Consider the following 22,380-nt stretch of genomic DNA (forward strand, 5'->3'; position numbering starts at 1 on the left):
TGGTCAAACCCATTTGCTCAGCTAATTCCCCCAAGACCAGCTTGTGTATTTGAATCTCTGTAAAACTCAGTAAATGTGCCATTGTGGTGTTATCCTCATTAACAGTGTCTGAGCGTGGATCTCTTTGGTTGGGAATTGCCTTCTTAGCCATAGACTCTCTCTTAGAATCATACAATCATAGAATAGTAGGGTTGGAAGGGGCCTACAAGGGCATCGAGTCCAACCCCCTGCTCAATGCAGGAATCCAGGTCAGAGCATCTCTGACAGATGGCTGTCCAGACTTGTCTTGAATGCCTCCAATGTGGGAGATCTCACTACCTCCCTAGGTCATTGGTTCCATTGTCGAACTTTTTCCTGATGTTCAGCCGGAATCTGGCTTCCTGTCACTTGAGCCCATTATTCCATGTCCTGCACTCTGGGATGATCGAGAGGAGATGCTGGCCTTCCTCTCTGTAACAACCTTTCAAGTACTTGAAGAGCGCTATCATATCTCCCTTCAGTCTTCTCAAGGCTAAACATGCCCAGTTCTTTCAGTTTCTCTTCATACGGCTTTGTTTCCAGTCCCCTGATCATCTTTGTTGACTTCCTCTGAACCCTGTCCAGTTTGTCTGCATCTTTCTTAAAATGTGGTGCCCGGAACTGGACACAGTACTCCAGATGAGGCCTAACCAGTGCTGAGTAGAGGGGAACTAGTACTTCCCGGGATTTGTAAGCTATGCTTCTATGAATGCAGCCCAAAACAGCATTTGCCTTTTCTGCAACCACATCACATTGTTGGCTCATATTCAGCTTGTGATCGACAACAATTCCAAGATCCTTCTCGCTTGTAGTGTTGTTGAGCCACGTATCCCCCATCTTGTAACTGTGCATTTGGTTTCTTTTTCCTAGGTGCAGAACTTGGCATTTATCCCTATTAAATGTCATTCTGTTATTTTCTGCCCAGCGCTCCAGTCTATCAAGATGCCTTTGAATTTTGTTTCTGTCTTCCAAAGTATTAGCTATCCTGCCCAATTTTGTGTCATCTGCAAATTTGATCAGCATTCCCTGCACCTCCTCCTCCAAGTCATTAATAACAATGTTGAAGAGCACTGGGCCCAGGACTGAGCCCCACGGTACCCTGCTCGTTACCTCTCCCCAGTTTGAGAAGATCCCATTGATAAGCACTCTTTGAGTCCAATTCTGTAGCCAACTGTGAATCCACCGGATTGTTGTTTCATGTAGCCCACTTTGAGCTAGTTTGCTAATCAGGAGATCATGGGGCACTTTGTCGAAAGCTTTGCTGAAGTCGAGTTATATTATGTCCACAGCATTCCCACAGTCCACAAGGGAGGTTATTGAGATCAGATTTGTCTGGCAGGATTTGTACTTGACAAATCCATGTTGGCTTCGAGTAATCACTGCATTGTTTTCAAGGTGCTTACAGATGGATTGCTTTATCAACTGCTCTAGAATTTTCCCAGGGAAAATTTGCCAATGTCTAAAGATTCCTCATAAGCGGGCAAGTGGGTCGCGTTAGAAAGTGTGGCAGTTTGTACATGGGTCTAACTAGAGCACATCACAGAACAAAGTTGTCACAGAAAATAACTTTCTGTACCATTAGCAAAAGCAGTTATATTTAAGGAGGTATTTTAAAAATGTATCCTTGTGTTCTCAGCATAGCTGGCTGGGGAATGCTGGGAGTTGTAGGACTTTTTTTTTGGTCTAAACATGCATAGGATTGTACCCTTAACCTCATATAACACACCCCTCCCCATGCCTAGTTCTCTCCATTGTTAGCCTGGACTAGATTTTGCAACTCTGTTCCTCCTGTCACATCTTCATGTAGGTTAGAATTAGAGTTGGGGGACATCTGAAATGTAGCTCATTTTAAAAAAACATGTTTTATTTATTTAACTCATTTTAAAAATCTGTTTCCCCCACACTTCTGGGAGCTTGCAGGATTGTTAAATAACAATAAACCTACATACTCCTAAAAATGGCAAAACAGCCCTAAAAAGGGAAATAATGGAGTGATTTAAAGTGGTCTCTGCACCACAGCTATAACACACAACCCTCCCTTCCATCAAATGTGTTTTTACTTTATTATTGCTATCTTGTGCATTCTGGAAAGGCAAAGTACCACTAAGGTTGTAGTTTGGTGGTAAAGCACATGCTTTGCATGTAGAAGGCCAAAATCAATTCCTGGCTTCTCCAGTAGGACTGGGGAAAAGACCCTGTCTGAAAGGCTGGAGAAATATTGCCTATCAGCATAGACCAGGGGTGGACAGAAGGATCTGGATATCTAGGTGATTTGCAATAGATCAGCAAGGATTTCTGACTCCCAATTGTTTAACAATATAACCAACAAAATGACACCACTACCTCCCCCCACCCCCATTGCCCCAAATTTACTGCTGAAATGAAAAAAAGTTGGGGTAACCAGGAATGGATTTTTGTGTGGAAGGACTGCTGAGTTCAGTTGAATTCAGTTCTGGCGCTGGAAACAAATTTTTGGATTGCGAATTCTTTCATTCTAAGTATATTTCTTGTGCACCAGGCTCCGGTTGGTGGATCTTGGGGCACTAATAAAAAGTCTGAAGTGTGCTCAGCCTGATGTAGACAAGTATTGAGCAAGACAGATCAATAGTGTGATTCAGTAAAGAGCAGCTTCCTACGGATCTGCCTCTAGCAGAGGTCCTTCAAGAAGCCCACAGGTTTACTCCTGATCTCCTATCACCATATGCATCCACAGATGATTTAGTACTATTTAAGTGCCCGTGATCTGTACCTGTGAAGGCCTTAACTGGTGATGCCAATACACATCTGTGTGCAGTCTGGAGAAATTAGTTGTCTCCTTGCATAAATCATTCATAGCTTATAACAAATGGCTTTGCATCTTCTAGATCCTAGAGGTGCTTAATCACAGATTGTCAGCTGCTGCTGTCCATCTATTAATCAGTTCGCTGAATTAAAAGACTGCTCTGTTTTCCCCTGCACTAGCAGTGGCAGACCAGAAAGCAATCAATATGTATTCTTACTCAGGAATCACTTTGCAAGCAGGAGCTTTGTTTAGAAAGAAAGAAAAGTAGGAACAGAAGGCATGTTTTCCCATCTCTCTGCTTCTCCTCTTGTGTGTGCATGAAGTCCAGGATGGCCATGATCCCAGGGCTGGCCCAAGACATTTTGCTGCCTGAGAGGAAGGACAAGATGGCACCCGCAACCCAGTTCATGTACAGAAGCTGAGTGGACTTGCAGTTTTATCTTACTTCAACTCTGGGAAGGGGATAGCATCTTCCACCACATCCGAGGCAGCAGGCGAGTTTAGAGAGTCCAAGACAGGTGTATGATATACACAGCTCTATCCTCCGACGGAGATGGGCAGTTGGAGAGTTCAAGAGTAACAGCTGGGATGCTGCCACTGCTGTCCCCCAGCATCTGCTGCCTGAGGCAGTTGGCTCACTCTGCCTAATGGTAGGGCCAGCCTGGCAAGATCCATCTTTCACAAAGAAATCTAAGCAGGAAGGGAATGACCAAGACCTGCATGTAAGGACTGTGAGTAGGACATGAGAGATTTCTTCTTGCCCATGTGTTCTGCTCTCAGTTTCCCTCCCACTCAGCTTCATGGCAGAGAACAGGGCCTTGAACTTGGGTTTCTCAGAGATCACTGATGTTTTCATCCAAGCATGGGGAGATCTGGGAACAGGGGCAAGTAAGCAAGACTGGTCAAAGATATTTTGCTGCCCAAGGTGGGGCAGCAAATATTGCCTCCCCCTTCCCCAGTGAAGGCACATAGTACGCAAGCCTGTTCACATTGCTTTTTGGTATCTGAGGCAGAAAATCTCATAAGCACAGGGATACAGAACCTCTTTCAGCCCAGGGCCGAATTCCACTCTGGAGAACTTCTCAGGGGCCACATCGCCGTGATGAGTGGGGCTGAAGGCGAAAGTCGTGGGGGGGGGGACACACAAAAAATACCAGCCTATTTTAGCTTGAAGGTCTTACTGCCAGTAACGGAGCCTCAGGAGAAGCAACTCAATCTTTTAGCATGGAAAAACTGCATAAAAGCTGAAAAACCACCAAATGGTCAGCGGTCAGGTGAAAGGGTGGGATCAGGGGATGAGAGCTTGGCCTTCTGGAGAACCCTGGAGGGCCAGGTTGGGGTCATTTTAACCTTTTAGAATTTGGACTGGGATCATTTTAGCCTTTTAAGGTGCAGTCCTATGCATGTTTAGACAGAATAAAGGCCTACAACTCCCAGCATTCCCCAGCCAGCTTTTTTTTTCTGTCTAAACATGCACAGGATTGCACCCGTAGAATGTGGGAATAGCTGCACAAAAGCTGGGCAGCTATCAAATGATTGGATTTTGAGGGGAAAAGGTGTGGGAAAAGGGCGTGGCCTTCTGGGGAATCCTGGAGGGCTGGATTGGGCCCCCAGGCCTGCAGTTCTGCACCCCTGTATATGCAACTCTTCCCCATCCTAGCAGCAAAAATGCAATAATAATAAATTAAAGAGCTCAGCCATTTGCCGTCCTTTTGTATCATCCAAAATCAGCAGCCTGCAGTGGTCGCCGCACTCTGCCTAATGGCAAACAGGACAAAGCTCCCGGACCTCCTCCTATAATGTTCCACATGTTCTGCCCAGACTGCCAACATGCTCAAGCTCTCCCACTCCTGCTGTGCAATTCCTTTGCTGGTCTCCTCCTCTATCGCTACCTCATACAGCAGGGGTTCCCCAACCTTTTTGGACCCATGGGTGCATTTGAGAATTTGAGAAACTGCTGGGGGCAGCGTCGCAAAATGCCTAATCCGTGGATGGCTGCTTTGGCATCTACCTTTCACATCCATGGATCTTAGGCTGCGTCTTATTCAGCAAAAACATTTGCTTCGTGTCTATCGGACACTGCACTGTCTCTCTAATAAGGGATTGAGTAGTTCAGCTAATTGCTGGTGGTGCAATACAGCCAATGCTTCTTTTAAACGTATGTTTTGGCAATGTCCAGAGCCCCATCTATATGGCACCACTTTGACTGCCCACTCCGTCGCAACTACGCAGCAATGCGGCTTCGAGTCAACATGCCCTGCGATACATTCATGATGTACTGCGGCTTCCTGAACAGACTCGCCGTGCCTTTTTTGTTGTTGCCATTTTACTGAAATGCGCAGCTGTGCAGTCCCGTGAGTGTGGGGGTGCAACACTTCAGTGGCTGTTTTGTATTTGAGGGGCTCTGCTGTGTCTTTCTGTGTTTTTTTTTTTTACCTCTTTAGGTAAAAAGTGGGTGTTTTGTCCTCCCTATAGTCCAGCTCTCACAGCCATACATTACTACTGGGAAAACTATAGCTTTGATTAGACAGACCTTTGTCGGCAAGGTGATGTCTCTGCTTCTTACTATGCTGTCTCGGTTTGCCATAGCTTTCCTCCCAAGGAGCAAGCGTCTTTTAATTTCATGGCTACAGTCACCGTCTGCAGTGATCTTGGAGCCCAAGAAAGTGAAATCTGTCACTGCTTCCATTTCTTCCCCTTCTATATGCCAGGAAGTGATGGGGCCAGATGCCATGATCTTTGTTTTTTTAATGTTGAGTTTCAAACCAGCTTTTGCACTCTCCGCTTTCACCCTCAACAAGAGGCTCTTTAGATCCTCTTCGCTTTCTGCCATTAGGGTGGTATCATCTGCGTATCTGAGGTTGTTGATAATTCTTCCAGCAATCTTAATTCCGACCTGTGATTCATCCAACCCGGCGTTTCTCATGATGTACTCTGCATATAAGTTAAATAAGCAGGGTGACAATATGCAGCCTTGTCGTACCCCTTTCCCAGTTTTGAACCAATCGGTTGTTCCATGTCTGGTTCTTACTGTTAGCACAACAAATAAGCATCTGGTCAACCAGCACGGAGAAAATCTGATTACTTAGGAATATTTATTTATTTATATTCAAAGCATTTGTATCCTGTCCTATATCATTAAGATCTCAGGGCGGCATACAGATAAAATAAATTTAAACAGTATAAAACAATGAATAATTTAAACAGCTAAAAACATATTAAACCACTAAACAAGTGAATACCAATAAGAAAATCTAAGGCGGAATCTACACATAGCAGTTATACCATTATCATGCTGTTATCGTAACTATTGGTGCCCACTGGTGTCATGTGTACCAATACGTATGATAACGGTATTATAATGGTATAATTGCTATGTGTAAATTCAGCCTAACACAATAAAACAGTTAAAACAATGTGCTACTTTAAGGAATGCATTTAGCTCTCAAAGGCTTTGGTGAAAAGCTATGTTTTCACTTGGTGACGAAATGAAACCAATGTCTGGGCCAATCAGGCCTCCAAGGTGAGGGCATTCCACAACCTGGGTGCCACAGCAGAGAAGGCCCTCTCCCATGTCTCACCATAGTGTATGTCTCGCACTGGTGGGATGCAGAGGAGAGTCCCTCCAACAGATTTCAGTCCTCCGGCAGGCATTTATAGGAGAGGTACTCCCTCAAATATCATAGAATCATAAAATAGTAGGGTTGGAAGGGGCCTATAAGATCATCGTCCAACCCCCTGCTCAATGCAGAAATCCAAGTCAGAGCATCCCTGACAGATGGCTGTCCAGCCTCATCTTGAATGCCTCCAGTGTGGGAGAGCCCACCACCTCCCTAGGTCATTGGTTCCATTGTCGTATTGCTCCAACAGTCAGGAAGTTTTTCCTGATGTTCAGCCGGAATCTAGCTTCCTGTCACTTGAGTCCATTACTCCGTGTCCTGCATTCTGGGATGATCGAGAAGAGATCCTGGCCTTCCTGTCTGTGACAGCCTTTGAAGTACCTGAAGAGCACAACCCTATCTCCCCTCAGTCTTCTCTTCTCAAGGCTAAACATGCCCAGTTCTTTCGTTCTCTCTTCATAGGGCTTTGTTTCCAGTCCCCTGATCACTTTTGTTGCCCTCCACTGAACCCTCTCCAGCTTGTCTGCATCCTCCTTCAAGTGCGGTGCCCAGAACTGGACACAGTACTCCAGATGAGGCCTAACCATTGCTGAGTAGAGGGGAACTAGTACTTCCCAGGATTTGTAAGCTATGCTTCTATTAATGCAGCCCAAAAGAGCATTTGCCTTTTTTGCAGCCACGTCACATTGTTGACTCATATTCAGCTTGTGATCTACAACAATTCCAAGATCCTTCTCGCTTGTAGTGTTGTTGAGCCAAGTATCCCGCATCTTGTAACTGTGCATTTGGCTTCTTTTTCCTAGGTGCAGAGGTCCCAAGCCACTTAGGGCTTTTACTGTCATCACCAAAACCTTGAATTCTGACCAGAAGCGTATTGGCAGCCAGTGCAATTCCTTTAAAACTGGTGTTATATGATAAATATACCTAGGGTACAATCCTATGGCCCGTAGACCTTGTCTGAGGGGGTCATAGGATACTGGGGATTTTCACCTCTGAGGCCATAGACATAGCTACAATCTTGGAAGTGAAAATCCCCACTCAGATCTTCACCTCTGCCCCCCTCCCAGCTGCTGCAGAACGCTCTGTGGCAGCTGCTCGTCTGAGGATGGTGCCACGACCTCAGTCAAGGATGGGGAGAGGAAAAAGGGACATGCTGGTGGGAGGGGAGGGAAAGGAGGAGGAGAGGCCAGGATCGGTTGTATCCTGTGGCCTCCCCAGCCCTGGGCCAGCCTCTCCAGCTCCTGGGCTCAGAGGCCCATCTAGTGGGAAAAATTTTAAAGGAGGACGGAGGGCACACGAATCCCAGAAGCCTCTGAGATTGGAGGCTTCTGCCTAGCAGGTGGTAACCCATTAGGGTTGTGCCCTAAGTTAACTGCAGTGAACTGTGGGTGTAGAGCAGTCTTCCCCAGCCTCGCACCCTCCAGGTGTGTTGGATTACAACTCCCATCATTCCTGACCAGCATGACCATATAAAGAAGGTGTCATCAGTGTCATATGCTCAATTGTCATTTGATTGCACCAGATACATATTCCTTTGAATTGTCCTATGGCAAGCCCTTTTTGGTGCTCACAAGCCAAAATCAGATATTGTAGCGTATTTCTGGCCATAAGAACATAAGAAGAGCCCTGCTGGATTAAAGCAGCAATCCATGTAATGTAGCATCTGCTTTCCCACAGTTCCGGCTTCCGCATTAATGGCAGGGGACTTCAGCCCCTTAGATGTGCATCCACCTTTCAAAATGGACTATGTGGCCTGTGCATTTTTGAACAAGAATTCAAGAAATAATGTATGATTTGTTGTGGCAAGAGTGGCTTTGGGCCAGTCATCGCTGTCTCTGATGTTGACTATGGGACTTCTTTGCTTTTAAAAACACTTAAGAACTGCCATTAGGCCAGGGGTGTCGAACCTCAGGCCCATGGGCCAAATCTGGCCTGCGTGGAGTTCCAATCTGGCCCAGATGGCCTCAGCTCTTCCCCTGGCCCCATCCCTTCCCCTGGCCACTCATTGTTTGGTGGTTTCCCAGCTTTTGTTCAGTTTTTTCTTCTTCTTATTCTGGAAGGTTGAAATGCCTCTCCTAAAGCTTAGTTATTGGCTGTAAGAGCTTTAAGCTAAATATTCTGGCATTTCTAGTATTTTGGCATGACCCCCTTTTGCCTTTGGCCCTGCCCACCAGTGGAATGCACCCCCAAAGAGTTTCTCTGAAATGGAATTCTGCCCTTGGGCTGGAAGAGACCACTCCTGCTTGCTTCCTTCCTTCCTTCCTTCCTTCCTTCCTTCCTTCCTTCCTTCCTTCCTTTTTTACAAGATTTATATACTGTAGTCTATACCTGATAACATTCCCAAGCAGTGGACAATAAAAAGAAAGAAAAAAAGAATCAAAGTACAGAATTAAAATATTTCAAATCAAATTATGCCCGTAAAACCGCAGCTGGTCAATCTGGGAAGGCATGTTTAAATAAAAATGTCTTCAGCAGGCAGGCATCAAAATTAAGCAATGTTCGTGCTTGCCTGACATCAACAGGCAGGGAGTTCCAGAGAGAGGGAGCCAATACCCTGAAGGCTGTATTCCACGTGGACTCCAGACGGATCGCAGATCCACCACTAGGAGTGCCTCATTTGATGCCCTCAGTGACTGGACAGGCTGGAAGGGAAAGAGATGCTCTCTCAAGTATCCTGGTCCTACGTTATTTAGGACTTTATAGACCAATCATAAAACCTTAATCCTGGCCAGGTAGCAAAGAGGCAGCGAGTGCATTTCCCTTAGCAAAGGTGTTACATGCTGAAAACAGCTGAGCTGTTTGCTTCAGCTTCAGCTTCATTTTCATTTCATTTCATTCCTTACATTTCTAATAGCCAAAGCTCTCTGGGCAGTTTACAAAGATTAAAACCATGACAATACGGTATAGTAATGTGATACAAAACCATTCACGTACAAACAGGTATAACAAGTTTACACAATCAGTAATAAATATCCCAGAACCCGTTCAAAACCTTATATGCTATCAAATGCCTGGGAGTAAAGTGACCTTGCACCAGATGAATGACAATGGTGGCGCCAGGTGGACCTCAGTGGGGAGAGCATTCGATAAATGGGGCCACCACCAAGAAGGCCCTCTCCCATGTTGCCATCCTCTGAACCACCCTTGGAGGAGGGCCTCAGATGATTATCACAGTATATGGATAGGTTCGTGGGGCTAAAGCAGAGCCAGTGGTCTCACATGACCTTTTAGGATGCTGTGCGGTGTTGGGTATTCTCAGTATATGCCTACGACACCACCATTTGTCTGCCCACTTTTTGGCCATCAGTTATAGGCTCCCTCATGCCACCTCCCCACCCCCACCCCCAGCTATGTTGGCCGTGAGTCAATCCTCACGTTGCCATGAGTGCAGCATAATGATATTACCCAGGCGATGCCTCTACCTAACCCATTATCTGTTAGTACTGCATGTCCTTGTTTTTTTAAACCTGCAAGACCTATGGTATTACAAAGATACAAACTTACTTCCGGACCAACCTTGAGGGCAGCCCCACATACAGCATGTTGCATGCTCAGGGTCAATTAGAACCAGAACTCAGGGTCAATTAGATTGATTTGGCAGCAAGTTCTGGTTAAATTAAAGTTATGCCTTTGGGGCGCTCAGCAAAAGCACGCCATAAATATTCTAAAAAATACATCACACGGTACATAGCTGACTTATAGGATTCCCTGTCCAAGTCCGATTTATTTGTAGTGTTAAAGATGTTTCTGTTTGGGAAGGATTGTTTAAGCCCAGATGTTGTGATGGCGAGTAACAGATGGCTTTGAGAAAGGAAGAAAAAAATCAGGCAAACCAATGAAGGAGAGAGCCAGCAGTGGCTTTTAGCCATGAGCAGAGGAAACTGCCTTATCCAGGTCTGGCTGTTGGTCCATCCAGCCCAGTACTCTGAATGGCAGCAGCTTTCTGGGAATTCAAATAGAGGTCTTTCCAGTGGTGGGTCTGATGTCAGTGGGGCAGTGAATCCAATCTGGGTTTCTGTCAGAACCAGTCAGAACTCTAAGGTATTTCAGCAATTTGGATAGCTCCTTTAGAGTTCTGACTGGTTCTGAGTGAAACCTGGAGTAGATTCACCGCCTCCACTGGATCTTTCCCATTGCGTGTCACCTCATCCTTTTAACTGGAGTTGCCGGGGATTGAACCTGGGACCATCTGCATGTAAAACATGTTCTGTACCGCTGAGTTATGGTCCTTCTACTAAACTAGGAACCTCTGTCTTTAGGAACAGCAATCGAGATCTTTCTGCATTCTGTAGACCTGCCAGTTGCCCTCAAAAATGGTAAGCCACCTGAGAATCTCTTCTTTCTTTCTTGGCTTTTAAATCGTCACCGTTTTTAACGTCACTGTTATTGTTTTAAGATGTTGGACAGCAACTCCCATAATTCCCAGCAAGCATACATTGTAGGAGTTGTAGTCTAAAACATCTGGAGGGCACTGGGTTGGGAAAGCTTGGATAGAGTAGTAGATTAGGAACTGGGGGTTCTGGGTTCAAATCACCATTCAGCTATGAAGCTCTAAGATGGTGACTTTGAGCCGGCCACCATCTCTCAGCCTAATCTACTTTGCAGAGCTCTTGTGTTGTGAGGACAAAATGTGGGAGGGAGATATATGCCACCCTGAGTCCTTGGAGGAAGGGCAGGATAAAAATGTAATATAATATTTTGGAAACTGAGCCCATGGTGCCATTCTCAGATGACATCTTCACCAATTTAAGTTTCAGTCCCTGTAGACAAGAAGGTTAAAAAAAGTCAGCAAAATGAAAAAATAAGCCAAGGATGTGATAGTGTGAAAGAGGCTTTGGTCTAGTAACAATGAGACACATGGTGAGATGGCTGATACATCCCGTGTTCCCGTCAATGTACAGCTGAACAGTATATTTGGGGGGAAGGAGGAAAAATGTATTTACCAGTGTTCCACGGATTCAATTTTGAGTTGAATGTGGCATTCCTGATCATTTTTTTTATTACTTATTTATTACCTCTATACTCCACTTTTCCACTAAAAATTGGTGCCCAAGGCGCCAATACAGATTAAAAACAAAAGCTTAATTAAAACATAACATAAAGAGAAATACATTAACATACAATTAACAACACAGCAATAAAGGAAATAAACAGCGCCTGACCAAAATTAAATACCCTTTGGCAACAGACCTGTTTATGTGCTAAAGGTCTGCCTGAATGAAAACATCTTGGCCTACCAACGGAAATACAAGAGAGAGGGGGCCAGCTAGCTTCCCTCGGCATTCACTTAGGGTGCAATCCGATGCACGTTTAGACAGAAAAAAGGACTACAGTTCCCAGCATTCCCCAGCCAGCATGGGGAAGGGGGCCTTTTTTCTGTCTAAACATGCATAGGATTGCGCCCTAAATGTATTAATTAGATTTCTTCTTGTGAAGAGCAGGGAGCGGCTTAGAGATGTCTCTCATCCAGGCACTTGACAGGTTTAGACAGGCTTCACTTCAGCAGCAGGATAATAGTTCCTCCAGGCCCGTTGCCAGGTGACCAAAGCTGCAGAGAACTGGTTGGTTGTCACAGTCTCGGTTACCCAGCAAGCACCAGCTTGGCGCAGAAGTCCTTCCTGGGAGTCAGGAATGCCAGGGGAGGCTTTGCAATTCAGTGGGCATGCAGAGACTTGTGTGGGGCATGACAGCCTTGTCACCCGCTGCCTGGATGGCAGATTAAAGGTGGAAGGCCGCTTTCAAACAGAACGGGTTGCACACTCTGTCACTCTCCTGTGAAATCCAGGAGCAGAGCTGGGCCTCCAGCTTTCATACCTACTAAGATGTCAACCACCAGCTTGGCAGTGCTATTGTAGCAGGTTGCGAGGGACTCGGAGGCTAGGCGTGTGCACCCTAAGCTATGCATGTACGACTTAAGCCACCCAGCTGGAGCTGAACGCAACTGTGAAAGTGCCTGTGGATTTACCTGGCCAGCTTTTAAAACGTGTCCCTGCTCCTGTGACTTTCAGCAACAGCTTGATGTGCAGGTATGAGCTGGCAACACTGATCTCCCTGCCTTGGAGATCTTACAGACTGCCTTTCAGCCAGGACGTTCCCCAAAGCGGTTTAAAAAGATCAAGCAGCTGTTGAGCAGGCCATTTCTTTATTTTATTTATTTTTTAAAATGTCTTGGCCTCCTTTCAAGGCAGAAGCCCTCCCAAAGCAGCTCACAGCAATAAAATGCATAAAAACAGTTAAGATATTAAAAGTGATAAAAACATAAACACAATAAAATAGCGATAAAAGCAACAATAAAAGCCGACAATAAAAGCTATGACAACAGCAAAAACAGCAACAAGAACAGTCCTATCAAGAGAAGGTCACAGCAAAATAATATGGTTTCAAGGCCTTCTTAAAAGCCTGCAGTGACGGAGCATGGCGGACCTCCAATGGCAACTCGTTTCAAAGATGTGGGGCCACTGCAGAGAAGGCCCTCTCACAACAAGGGCCTCTCTTTCTGATCTTAACGTGTGGGCAGGCTGATATGGGTGAAGGCGGTCCTTCAAATAACTTGGTCCCAACCTGTTTAAAGCTTTAAAGGTCAAAACCAACACTTTAAATTGGGATCAGAAACACACTTGTAACCAGTGCAGTATAGCCATTATGTAATCAAATCGCTTTGCCCCCACCAATACTCAGGTGGATGCATTCTGCACCGGCTAAATTTCTGAACCGTCTTCAAAAGCAGCCCCACATACACTACAGTAGTCCAGCCTGGACATGGCTAGTACGTGGATAACTGAGGCAAGGTCTGTCCTCTCCAGATAGGGCTGCAGCTTACCAGCCAAAGCTGGTAAAATGCACTCTTGGACACCTCGGCCACCTGGGCTTCCCCAGTTAGCTTAGAGTCCAGGAGGACTCCCAGACTGCTTATTTGTGTACACCCATGTTGTGTCTCTCCCCCACTTAATTTGTTGGCAACTCTACACCAGCCCACGCCAGAAAAGGGAGCCCTTAACCCCTTCACTTCGGTTTCAAAATGGCAATCACTTTAAAGAAGAATGGACCCTTAGGGGACCAGAATATAAAGGTTACCCATGTCAAGTCATTCCCTCTATGACTGATGCCCAAGCTGTGCATGCTGTTGTTTATGCAGCCAAAACAGTGCCACCCACGCACAAAAGGGAGCTTTAGCAGACTTAGGGGAACCCCGAAGTTTGCAGACTTACAACATATCATTAGGGGGGAAATCCTAAGGGGAGGCGAGAATGCTCAAAACAGCCTGAGGACTGACCGTGCTCAGTGACCATGTAATGTTGGCTGGCTGTTGCTGGGCAGGGGGAGACAGAAAACTGGGGAGGGGGGATGGAATGGATCGTCTAGAATCCTGAACAGGGAACACTCCACACTGCAACATTTTGTTGCAGCAGGTCCCACCTTTTCTTTTTAGTAGCAATCTAGCTGATATAACAGCCAGAGAAAACCCCTTTCTATACTTGGTTCTGCACAACAGAGTGGAGACTCTCCTATGATGTTTCTGGAGGCAGAGATATAGTGGACAAGAGCCAACCCTCATTCTTTTTATTGGCAAACTCATCCCTATGGGGAAAAAGGGACGTGCTTCCTCGTTTCTAGGCAAAAAAAGTTCCAGCATGTCCACAGGAGTGAGGCACTAGTGTCACCAACTGGCCAGGAACCTCCAGCACAAACTGCAACTGCTACGTTTATTTCGTAAGAGCATAAGTAGAACCCTATCTAGTCTAGCATTCAGTTTCCACAGTGACCAATGAGATGCCCCAATGGGAACCCGCAAGCAGGACATGAGAGCAATAGCCCCTTCCCTCTTGTGTTTCCCAGCAACTGGTATTCAGAGGTAGGCTGCCTCTGATCCTGGAGGTAATCAATAGCCATCATGCCTAGTAGCCATTGATAGTGGCATGCACCACTAGAGGAATCCTCCTCAGAGGAGGAGCTGGAGCTCCCAGAGACAAGAACACCACACAACAGCCCATGGCAGAAGACCAGGAGGAGCCTTGGCCCTCGGGGAAGATGGCTGCAGGCCGATCCTCCCAAAAGGCAGGGGACTCTGCCTCTGAGGAATTGGTTGAGTGAACCTCCTAACCCCCGAGAACATTATTGTCTCAAGAGTCAGACTGGAGGAACCCTTGTGAGGGGTGCCCGTTTACAAAGGAGAGCTCCTCATGAGTAAAGGGCTGCTCATGAGCAAGGCCCTACTCACAAGTAGGACTTTTGTCAAAGGGCCTATGATGAATTGTAGCTGAGGCCTGAGTGGGGCTCTGGGAGCTGAGGCTACATAAGCCTTCAGTTCCAGGCTAACCCCTGCCGGAACAATGTTGTTCTACTTTCTCCACTGCCTTGTGTCTCCCTGACCTTGCTTTGTGATTGATCCTCTGTGCTGCTGACTTCTAGACCTCTGCTTGCCTGCCCTTGGAGCCGCATTTGTATAGGGTTGCTTGCCTGTGCTTTGATCTTGGCCATGCCTCAGACCCTTCTCTTGGACTGCTCCTTCTTGACTGGTAATGCTGTGTTCTGACCATCGCCTGTTTACTGATTACTCTTATTCAAACTGCCCTCCTGCTGGGCTGAGTCAACCATGTTTGTTTGACCTTTGCCAGTTTATTGACTTGCCCCAATGCTGAGCCTGAACCAGGCATAGCAAGATAGTCTTGTCCTCCATGGATTTGTTGAATCCCCTTCCAAAGCCATCTCAACTGGTAACGATAGCCGCATCTCATGTGGGATTTCTCCCCCGCCCCCAAATCAAGTGAATTTGGTCCAATTCACTTAACCAGGTAGGGATCTATTCGTAGGGTGCTAGAGCAGGTATTTGCCCCTCTATTCAAATACACACCTCAAACATTGTATGATGCTGGCCCTCTACGGTGAAGGCTCTCACACACGATGCTGTGATTTTCACTCTCTCCCTCCACTCTAGTTTGTGAATCAGACCATCACGATTATGGGCCTCTGCACAAAGGACCCACATCACCTGTTACTTTAGGTGGATGGTAGAAGTGGGGTACATGCTGAGAATGGGGTGTCTGCTCCTCCACCAGGAGAGAATCATCACTCAAGCAAGAGTCTGAGCTGGGCCGTGGTGAGGTGGTTTTCCGCTGCGTAGTCTATCACGGGCTTCCAGCAATCCGGGGTTGTAGGAAATTTCCCTGAAGGTCCCTTCATGGCACACAAATTCAAATCAAATTGAAGTCGTCTCCCCCCGTTCCTGATACCAACATGACCAAAGGTACGTGGAGTTCTCTCTAATCAGCAAGACGTCAAAAGGTAACAGACTGCCTGGATGGAAAAGCAAGATGAATAGCTGGATTCTGGGTGGAGAGTGAAGCAAATATTTCTGTGCTCTAGAAGACTACATTTCTTATTTTTCAGTACTGAAGAAAATTGCAGAAAATCAAACCCCTGTGTTTGATTTTCTAGTAGAAGGGAAAGCAAATCATGCCCCTATTAGAGCACCATTTCTCAGTTCACCGCAGTGCACTAAATGCAGCATCAATGGAGGGAGGCATTTTGAGAGTGGCTAAGGTTCAGCTTGGAAGAACTTAGCTTACCCTTTGTCGAGCCAGTGATTCAGGAGTTTCCAAATCACTGGATCAGAAACATTAGCAGTGTGTGTACACTTCAGAATGTCTTTCATGTGGCTAGGAAGGTGACCAGGGTGGGCTCCAGACTAGCGCATGGCCTAAAGCAAGGGTGCTGAAATTCTTTCAGCCCAAGGGCCATATTCTGAGAACCTCTCGGAGGACACATTCCAGTGGTGGGTGGGACTGGAGCCAAAATGCCAATATATTTTAGCTTAAAGCTCTCGCTGCCAGGGAGATGCCATGTGCCTTCTTGAATAAGTGCGCTTGGACCCAGTCAATGGTCTGGAACATCCAGTGCCACAACACTGGTGAAGCTAAAGCCTCATTACAGCTGAATGGAAGAGACCATTACACTCCCCATGTTAGCCTCTCAGAGGGCAGGAAATAGCTAAGCATCCTAAACTGCAGGTTTAGGATGCTTAGTTATTTTCTGCCCTCTGAGAGGCTACCACAGGGAGTGTGATGCTCAGTCTGTTGGTCCCCTTATTTGTGACCTACTTTATTTATATGGGAGGGAAAACAACCACCTGAAAGCTAAGAGGTAGGGGAAGGCAGACAACTGTGTTTGGACAGCGTGTAACTTTGTACATGGCAGAACCCCCCCCCCACACACACACAAGAACAAGCCACTTCCTCTAAGGAGCTGCATTGCAGGCTGTCACGGCTTTCTCCAGTTTTAAGGAGCTATCAGTGCTTCCGTCACATCAGCGAGCATTACACCAATCCCCACCCTCATCTCAGGCCCATTTGCTTGCCTAGCAAAGCACATAATTTTAAGGGAGGGTGCAAAAGCTGCCATACTTAACAGAGGGGGACTGCCTCTTCCTTATCATCCCCCAAAGCAGCTTCAGTCCTCCCATCCGGTCCCATTTCGTGTTCCTAGGACACTGTGTGAAAAAAGTACATGTTCAGCCAGCTTCCTGAGGTGTTTCCCCTTCTTACCAGTGTCTAGGAGGGGCTGTAAGGCTCTTTTACCTTACTTTTAACTTCGGTAATTTGTGTTGGGGTAGGGATTTGCCCTGGATTGCAATTCCTTTGTAGCATTTTTTATTTAATAAATTGTATCTATTTTTGTATTTACTGTAAGCTGCCCTGAGCTATGAAAAGGTGGGTAAAATGTCTTAAACAACAATGTAACAGGCCTGGAAGCAAAGGATTGAAAAGAAGCAACAGACAACCACAAAGACAGATACTTATTTCACCCTCAGACGATTTTTTGAGTATTTAACATGCTGTTATTTTATTTTTGTATTTTATCTTGTTTTTGGTTGTTTTTTTTGCAACCCCCCTTGGAAGCTTTGCTGAAGGGTGATATATAACATCTTTTAAATGAATCTATATATATTGCTAACAGATTACACACCCACAATCCCTACACCCCACTTCTGTTGTGTATATGATCGAAGGATCAACGATGCACTGAAGGCACTCTGTTCTAACCCAGTTCAGCAGAGAGGGTGCTGAATGAAGTGCAAAGTATCCTGAGGACAGTCATTAGCTTAGTCATTTGCAGGTTCAGTCCAGCTCCTTCCAGTTCAGTTGATTTTATGTTTACATATGCATGCAGTTTCTCTTCCCTAGCAGAAATGCACTTATGGTTACCCTTTTAATGATGCAGCAACTTCCATCCTGCTTTCCCTCAAAAGTATTTTAGAGCAGCTCCTAATACAGACTTTCACATCCTTCTGAGGAGGAAAGCTGGAGCCGTAGAACACTTACGTAACCGCCTCAGCTCAGATGATTTACTTTCCTGATTTTTAATCTCCACAGCCGCTTTATCTTTGCATGTCCTGATTGGTGAAGCTTGTGTTAAACTGTTACAGATTAGCACCGGGGCTGTAACCCGTTAAAAGCTCAATGTTTATTTTTGTCAAGAAAAGGGCAAAACCTGGTTCACTTTTTCAGGCAGGTATATTGAACAGCTGGTGCCCGGAGGGGATAAAAAGGTGTACCTTGTGTGCTGCATTTTATCCAAGTACTGGGCAGATAAGATTGCTAAGTAGTGCACAGATGCTTGCTAACAATGCTGGAGATAATTTATTTCAATATTTACAATCATGACATCTGTAAGTACAAGTTCAGTTTTACGTACAAGATAGATCAAACCAAGGGAGCTTTTCAAGTGAAGAGGCAGGATGCAAATTCAGCCATTTATTTATGCCCAAGCAGATGTATGATTGTACTATGGACTTGTTCACAAGAACAGATAAGGTGGTAAAATGGTTCCCAACAGAGTCTGCAGGCAGGGAAATGCATGACTGAATGATTCTCCAAAGAGCAGGGGTGAGCAACTTGTAGGTCAGAACATCTGGAGGAGGGCCACAACTCCCATCAGCCATAGCCAGCATGGTGAGGGATGATGGGAGTTGCAGGATAAAACATCTGGAGGGCCGCAAGTTCCCCACCTCTGCCATAAGAGAATCTAGCCTTCCCCAACCTGGTGTGCTCCAATGTTTTGGACTACAACTCCCAGCATTCCTGACCATTGGCTATGCTGGCAGGGGCTTATGGGAGTTAACATCTACAACATATGGATGCCACCAGGTTGGGGAAGGCTTGCTTAACCTTCCCTGTCAAAAGTTAGTTCTGTGCATGAAAATATAACATAGGGAAGCCCATTCAATCATGCAAGTGGTACAGTCCAAAACCTGTTTTACCACCTTACCTGTTGCGACTTTGCTGAATTCCGCTGATAAAGAGAAAAATCCTAACAGTGCTTCCCCATGCCCCCATTATTGAGTTGCATCGTATGTGAAGCAGCTGCCCTCAAATGATTTATTCCAAGAAGCAGCCCCAATGACTTCGACTTGACTGTTCCAGAGCAAGTATTTGGCACATCATGGCCTCAAAATCTCATCTTCAAAATCACTTTGGAATGATGTCAATAGATGCCTCAGAATTACTCTGGACTACCCGACTTGAGAATGGCCACCAAAGGCCACAGTTCCCCAAACCACAATAGATTACCACGGATGTCAACAGGATTCTTCTTAATAGCTACAGACAGGCAACCTGACTCAGAGGTCACATATGGGTCCAGGAGCTCAATCTACATGTGGTGTCCTTCACCCTCAAGCGTTCCTCCACTCATTCCAAGGAAGGGTACGTGCGGACTATATCCCTCCAACAAAACCAGTGAGGGAACTGAATACGCCCAAGTGCTGTGTGTGCACAACTGGGTGTTAAGGATGCACTCTAAGCCCAAAGAATGTCCTTCGTTCATTTGAATGGCATGTGAAGTGCCCAGTATCTGGCAGATTGTACCATTAAGCAGCTTGGACATATTTCTTAAGTGAAATGTTTCATTAAGTAGCCATGCTTGGCTAAAAACGCTGGCTCATTACTAATGGGGTGTGTGGCAGCAAATGATTTACAGCAGGGGTGTTGAACCTTCTTTAGCCCGTGGACTGAATTCAGTTTGAGAAGCTCTTGGGGGGCCACATTCCAGTGGTGGGTGGGGGCAAAGGGGGTATGGCCAAAACTACCAGCATATTTTACCTTAAAGCTCTTACTGTCAGTAACAAAGCCTTAGGAGAGGCATTTAGAAGGGGGCGGGGGGGAAGAACAAGCACAAACCAGAAAAAAAAACATCAAATAATCAGCTGCAGCGGGGAAGGGAGCACAGCCATCTGGGGAACACCAGAGAACTGGATTGGGCACTCAGGTGGACAGGACTTGGACTGAAGGTCAGCACCCTTGAGTTATGGCATGAACAAAGACCATTTTGGCCTGCCACTATATGGTTCCTAACAATATTATGTGACAGCCAACTCTAGACCTCTTTCGAATTCTTTATTGAATATTTGGTTGGTTTTTGTTTGTGTTTTTAAAGAAAATCCTCATAGTAAATTTTTTTTAAGAAGAAAAAAACCCTGTCCCCTTAGCAGGAATTCCAGGACGCACAAGGAAACCTTGCTGACATTTTTCTTCTTACCCCAGCAAGTGGCTTTTACTTTATAAATTCCAACTCACAACTATTAGCTGCTAATCCATCTTCGTACCAGACAGCTAGCCAAGCCCTGTTCCAGAACGACAGTGTTACTGCCGAGGCTGATATGGTTAGTGCTCCTGCGTGCTATTTAAACAAAGCATAATCTTACTCAATCTGACTATATATGGAATTGCTGGCCGAGCAAAAAGCTTGGGATGCTTGACTGGAAGGGAGGGCAGGAGAAGGCCTCCCTACGTGTGTAGCTAAAATAGACTTTTGGTAGCAAAGGTCAAATATCCAGTGTGACCCACCATTTCCCTGAGCGGTACACCACTTTTAAATTGCACAGTTCCCTGCTGAAGACTTGCACACGAGGCATCTCGATTTGATGGGTTGCCTCCGTCAAACCCGGACCTAGATCTATCTTCGGCTGCTTTTCCAAGGTCAGGGATTTGCAAGCTAATTGTCCTAACATTGTACACTCTAAGCAGGATCTCAAAAGTATTAATTTCAGTAAAGCCGTGTTCCTCCAAAGCCAGACAGGTCCTTTGAACTTGTTCGATGCAAGGGGAAAAGGAACAGATGCGTCCACCTACACACACACACACACAGAGAGAGAGAGAGAGAGAGAATGAATCAATGAATGAATGAGAACCAGCAGTGTAAATAATTTCATCCAAACTCAGTTCCCTAGCTGCAATTCTGTGAATCATTTCTTTCCAAAGCAGCTTCATGGAAGTCAGTGGGACTACTCCTCTGAAATACATTGCACAACAGCTACCCCTGGTTTATGTAAAGGGGGTGGGGGGAACCTTGAATCCTAAACTTTAGAGATAGGGGAGGGATGTATCCTAGCATTCCGTGCTTGCAAAGTTCTGTACAGAATCTAGAAAGTGCAGAATTTAAATGGGTATCTTAGGTTGTAATCCTGTTCCCACTGGTCTGGGAGTAAGCCCCACTGAACTTAATGACACTTACTAGACACATGTAGGAGTGCACCGTCAAGGTATTTCTGCATCAGCTCTATTTTTTCCCCTATACTTTGTCACTGCAGAGAGAGATGGCTGGAACAGTCTGTACCTTATTCTTGTGCCTTGTCCCTGATTAGTGCTCCACTTCCTAGATTCTTCCCACAGATGTTAGCACCTAATTAAAGAGGCAGCGACTTTCTCACAATGCCCTTCACATTTTTCCAAAGAGCTATTAATGTCAGATTTGTGTAAACAGTGACAATGGGGGCGGAGGGGGGCGATAATGCATTTAGATTCTAACATTTTTACTGCGCAAATTATCTTGGGCCAGAGAAAAAGATTTTATTTGCATTGTAGGCAAACAGCCAGCTGGCCTCCCATGACACCTCCTCGATGTGCACACCCCACTAAAAAAAAATAAACATTTTTAATGGTGAATGCACACACGTCTAACCAGTAATCCTGCTGTGTTTCCTTTTCTTTGCAAGAAGAAGGGCACCACACGTCTCCTAACTTTGGACATCTTTGGCTACTCCACTTTTTATGGATGTTATAAAGTTGCCTTTGGGGGCGGGGGGGGAGGGAGTCAGTGCACATTTCTGGTGCTTAAAAACAAAAACAGACATTAATCAAACCCAAACAGGAGCATGCAATCCCAAGAGAAGGAAGCACATTGGTACAGGAAACACACAATTATCATTTCTGGAGCTGCAAGGGTCTACTTGAAACTTGACAAGGGGTTGGCATGCCTCATGGACTGCAGAGATACTACTGTTTCCGTTAACTTTTTAGTATTCATATGAATGCCAACAGCATATTAGATAAGGACTGTGGATTCATGGTTCTTACACAGCTGACTGCTAATCTCAATTTGAGTATCATCATTTTATTTATTTATTTTCTTGCCTGCTTTTTATTATAAAATAATCCCAAAGAGGAGTATGGCTCAGCAGCTAAAATCTGTGGCTTGGAATTTATGAAGTAAATAGGGTTTGTCTAAGTCAGCTAATTGTTGGAGGTGTAACACAGTGAATGCTTCTTTTAACCATATGTTTTGGCAATGTCCAATAGTTGCCTCTTTTTGGAAGGAGGTTATTGTATTAATCAGGGGTCCTGATTCTGTCATGTCCCGGTCAAATTAGATTATTTTGGATGACCAAGACCAAACAAAGCTACTTGTGCAAAAGGATGACAGTTTATTGACAGAAAATGGATGCAGAAAGGAAAATAAGCAAAGAAAGCTCACACCTCTCATCAGCCAATGAAGCTGTTACAGCTGAGTGTATCTCAGATAGACGAGAAGTCACTCCTAGGGCCACAAGTTTCTCCAGGCTGGTAGCGTGCATATTCCCCCTTGGAGCGAGACCAAAGAGCAAAGCTAGTGGGCTGGGTTTTATAAACCTCTCCCGTTTTAATTCATGAGTTGACTGGCTACCTCTGCCCAATCAAGAGAAGGGGG

General features: G+C 45.6%; 1 protein-coding gene across 6 annotated transcripts in view; it reads right to left on the bottom strand.

The window, feature by feature from the left end:
* Positions 1-16,365: 16,365 nt before the first annotated feature.
* Positions 16,366-22,380, bottom strand: part of TRMT61A (tRNA methyltransferase 61A) — a 72,831-nt gene continuing 66,816 nt past the window's right edge. For 4 of the 6 annotated variants that reach the window (XM_084837870.1, XM_084837846.1, XM_084837882.1 and 1 more), the window contains one exon: positions 16,366-20,542. In XM_084837870.1, the coding sequence (XP_084693996.1) occupies positions 20,214-20,542 (329 nt within the window). In that variant the 3' untranslated portion in view covers positions 16,366-20,213. The remainder of the gene's footprint in view (positions 20,543-22,380) is intronic. The other 2 variants (XR_014788253.1, XR_014788251.1) reach the window with 1 other exon arrangement.

Source organism: Heloderma suspectum, chromosome 1, assembly GCF_057233095.1.
Source record: "Heloderma suspectum isolate Gila_16-S chromosome 1, 16-S_ref, whole genome shotgun sequence".
Classification (NCBI taxonomy): domain Eukaryota; kingdom Metazoa; phylum Chordata; class Lepidosauria; order Squamata; family Helodermatidae; genus Heloderma; species Heloderma suspectum.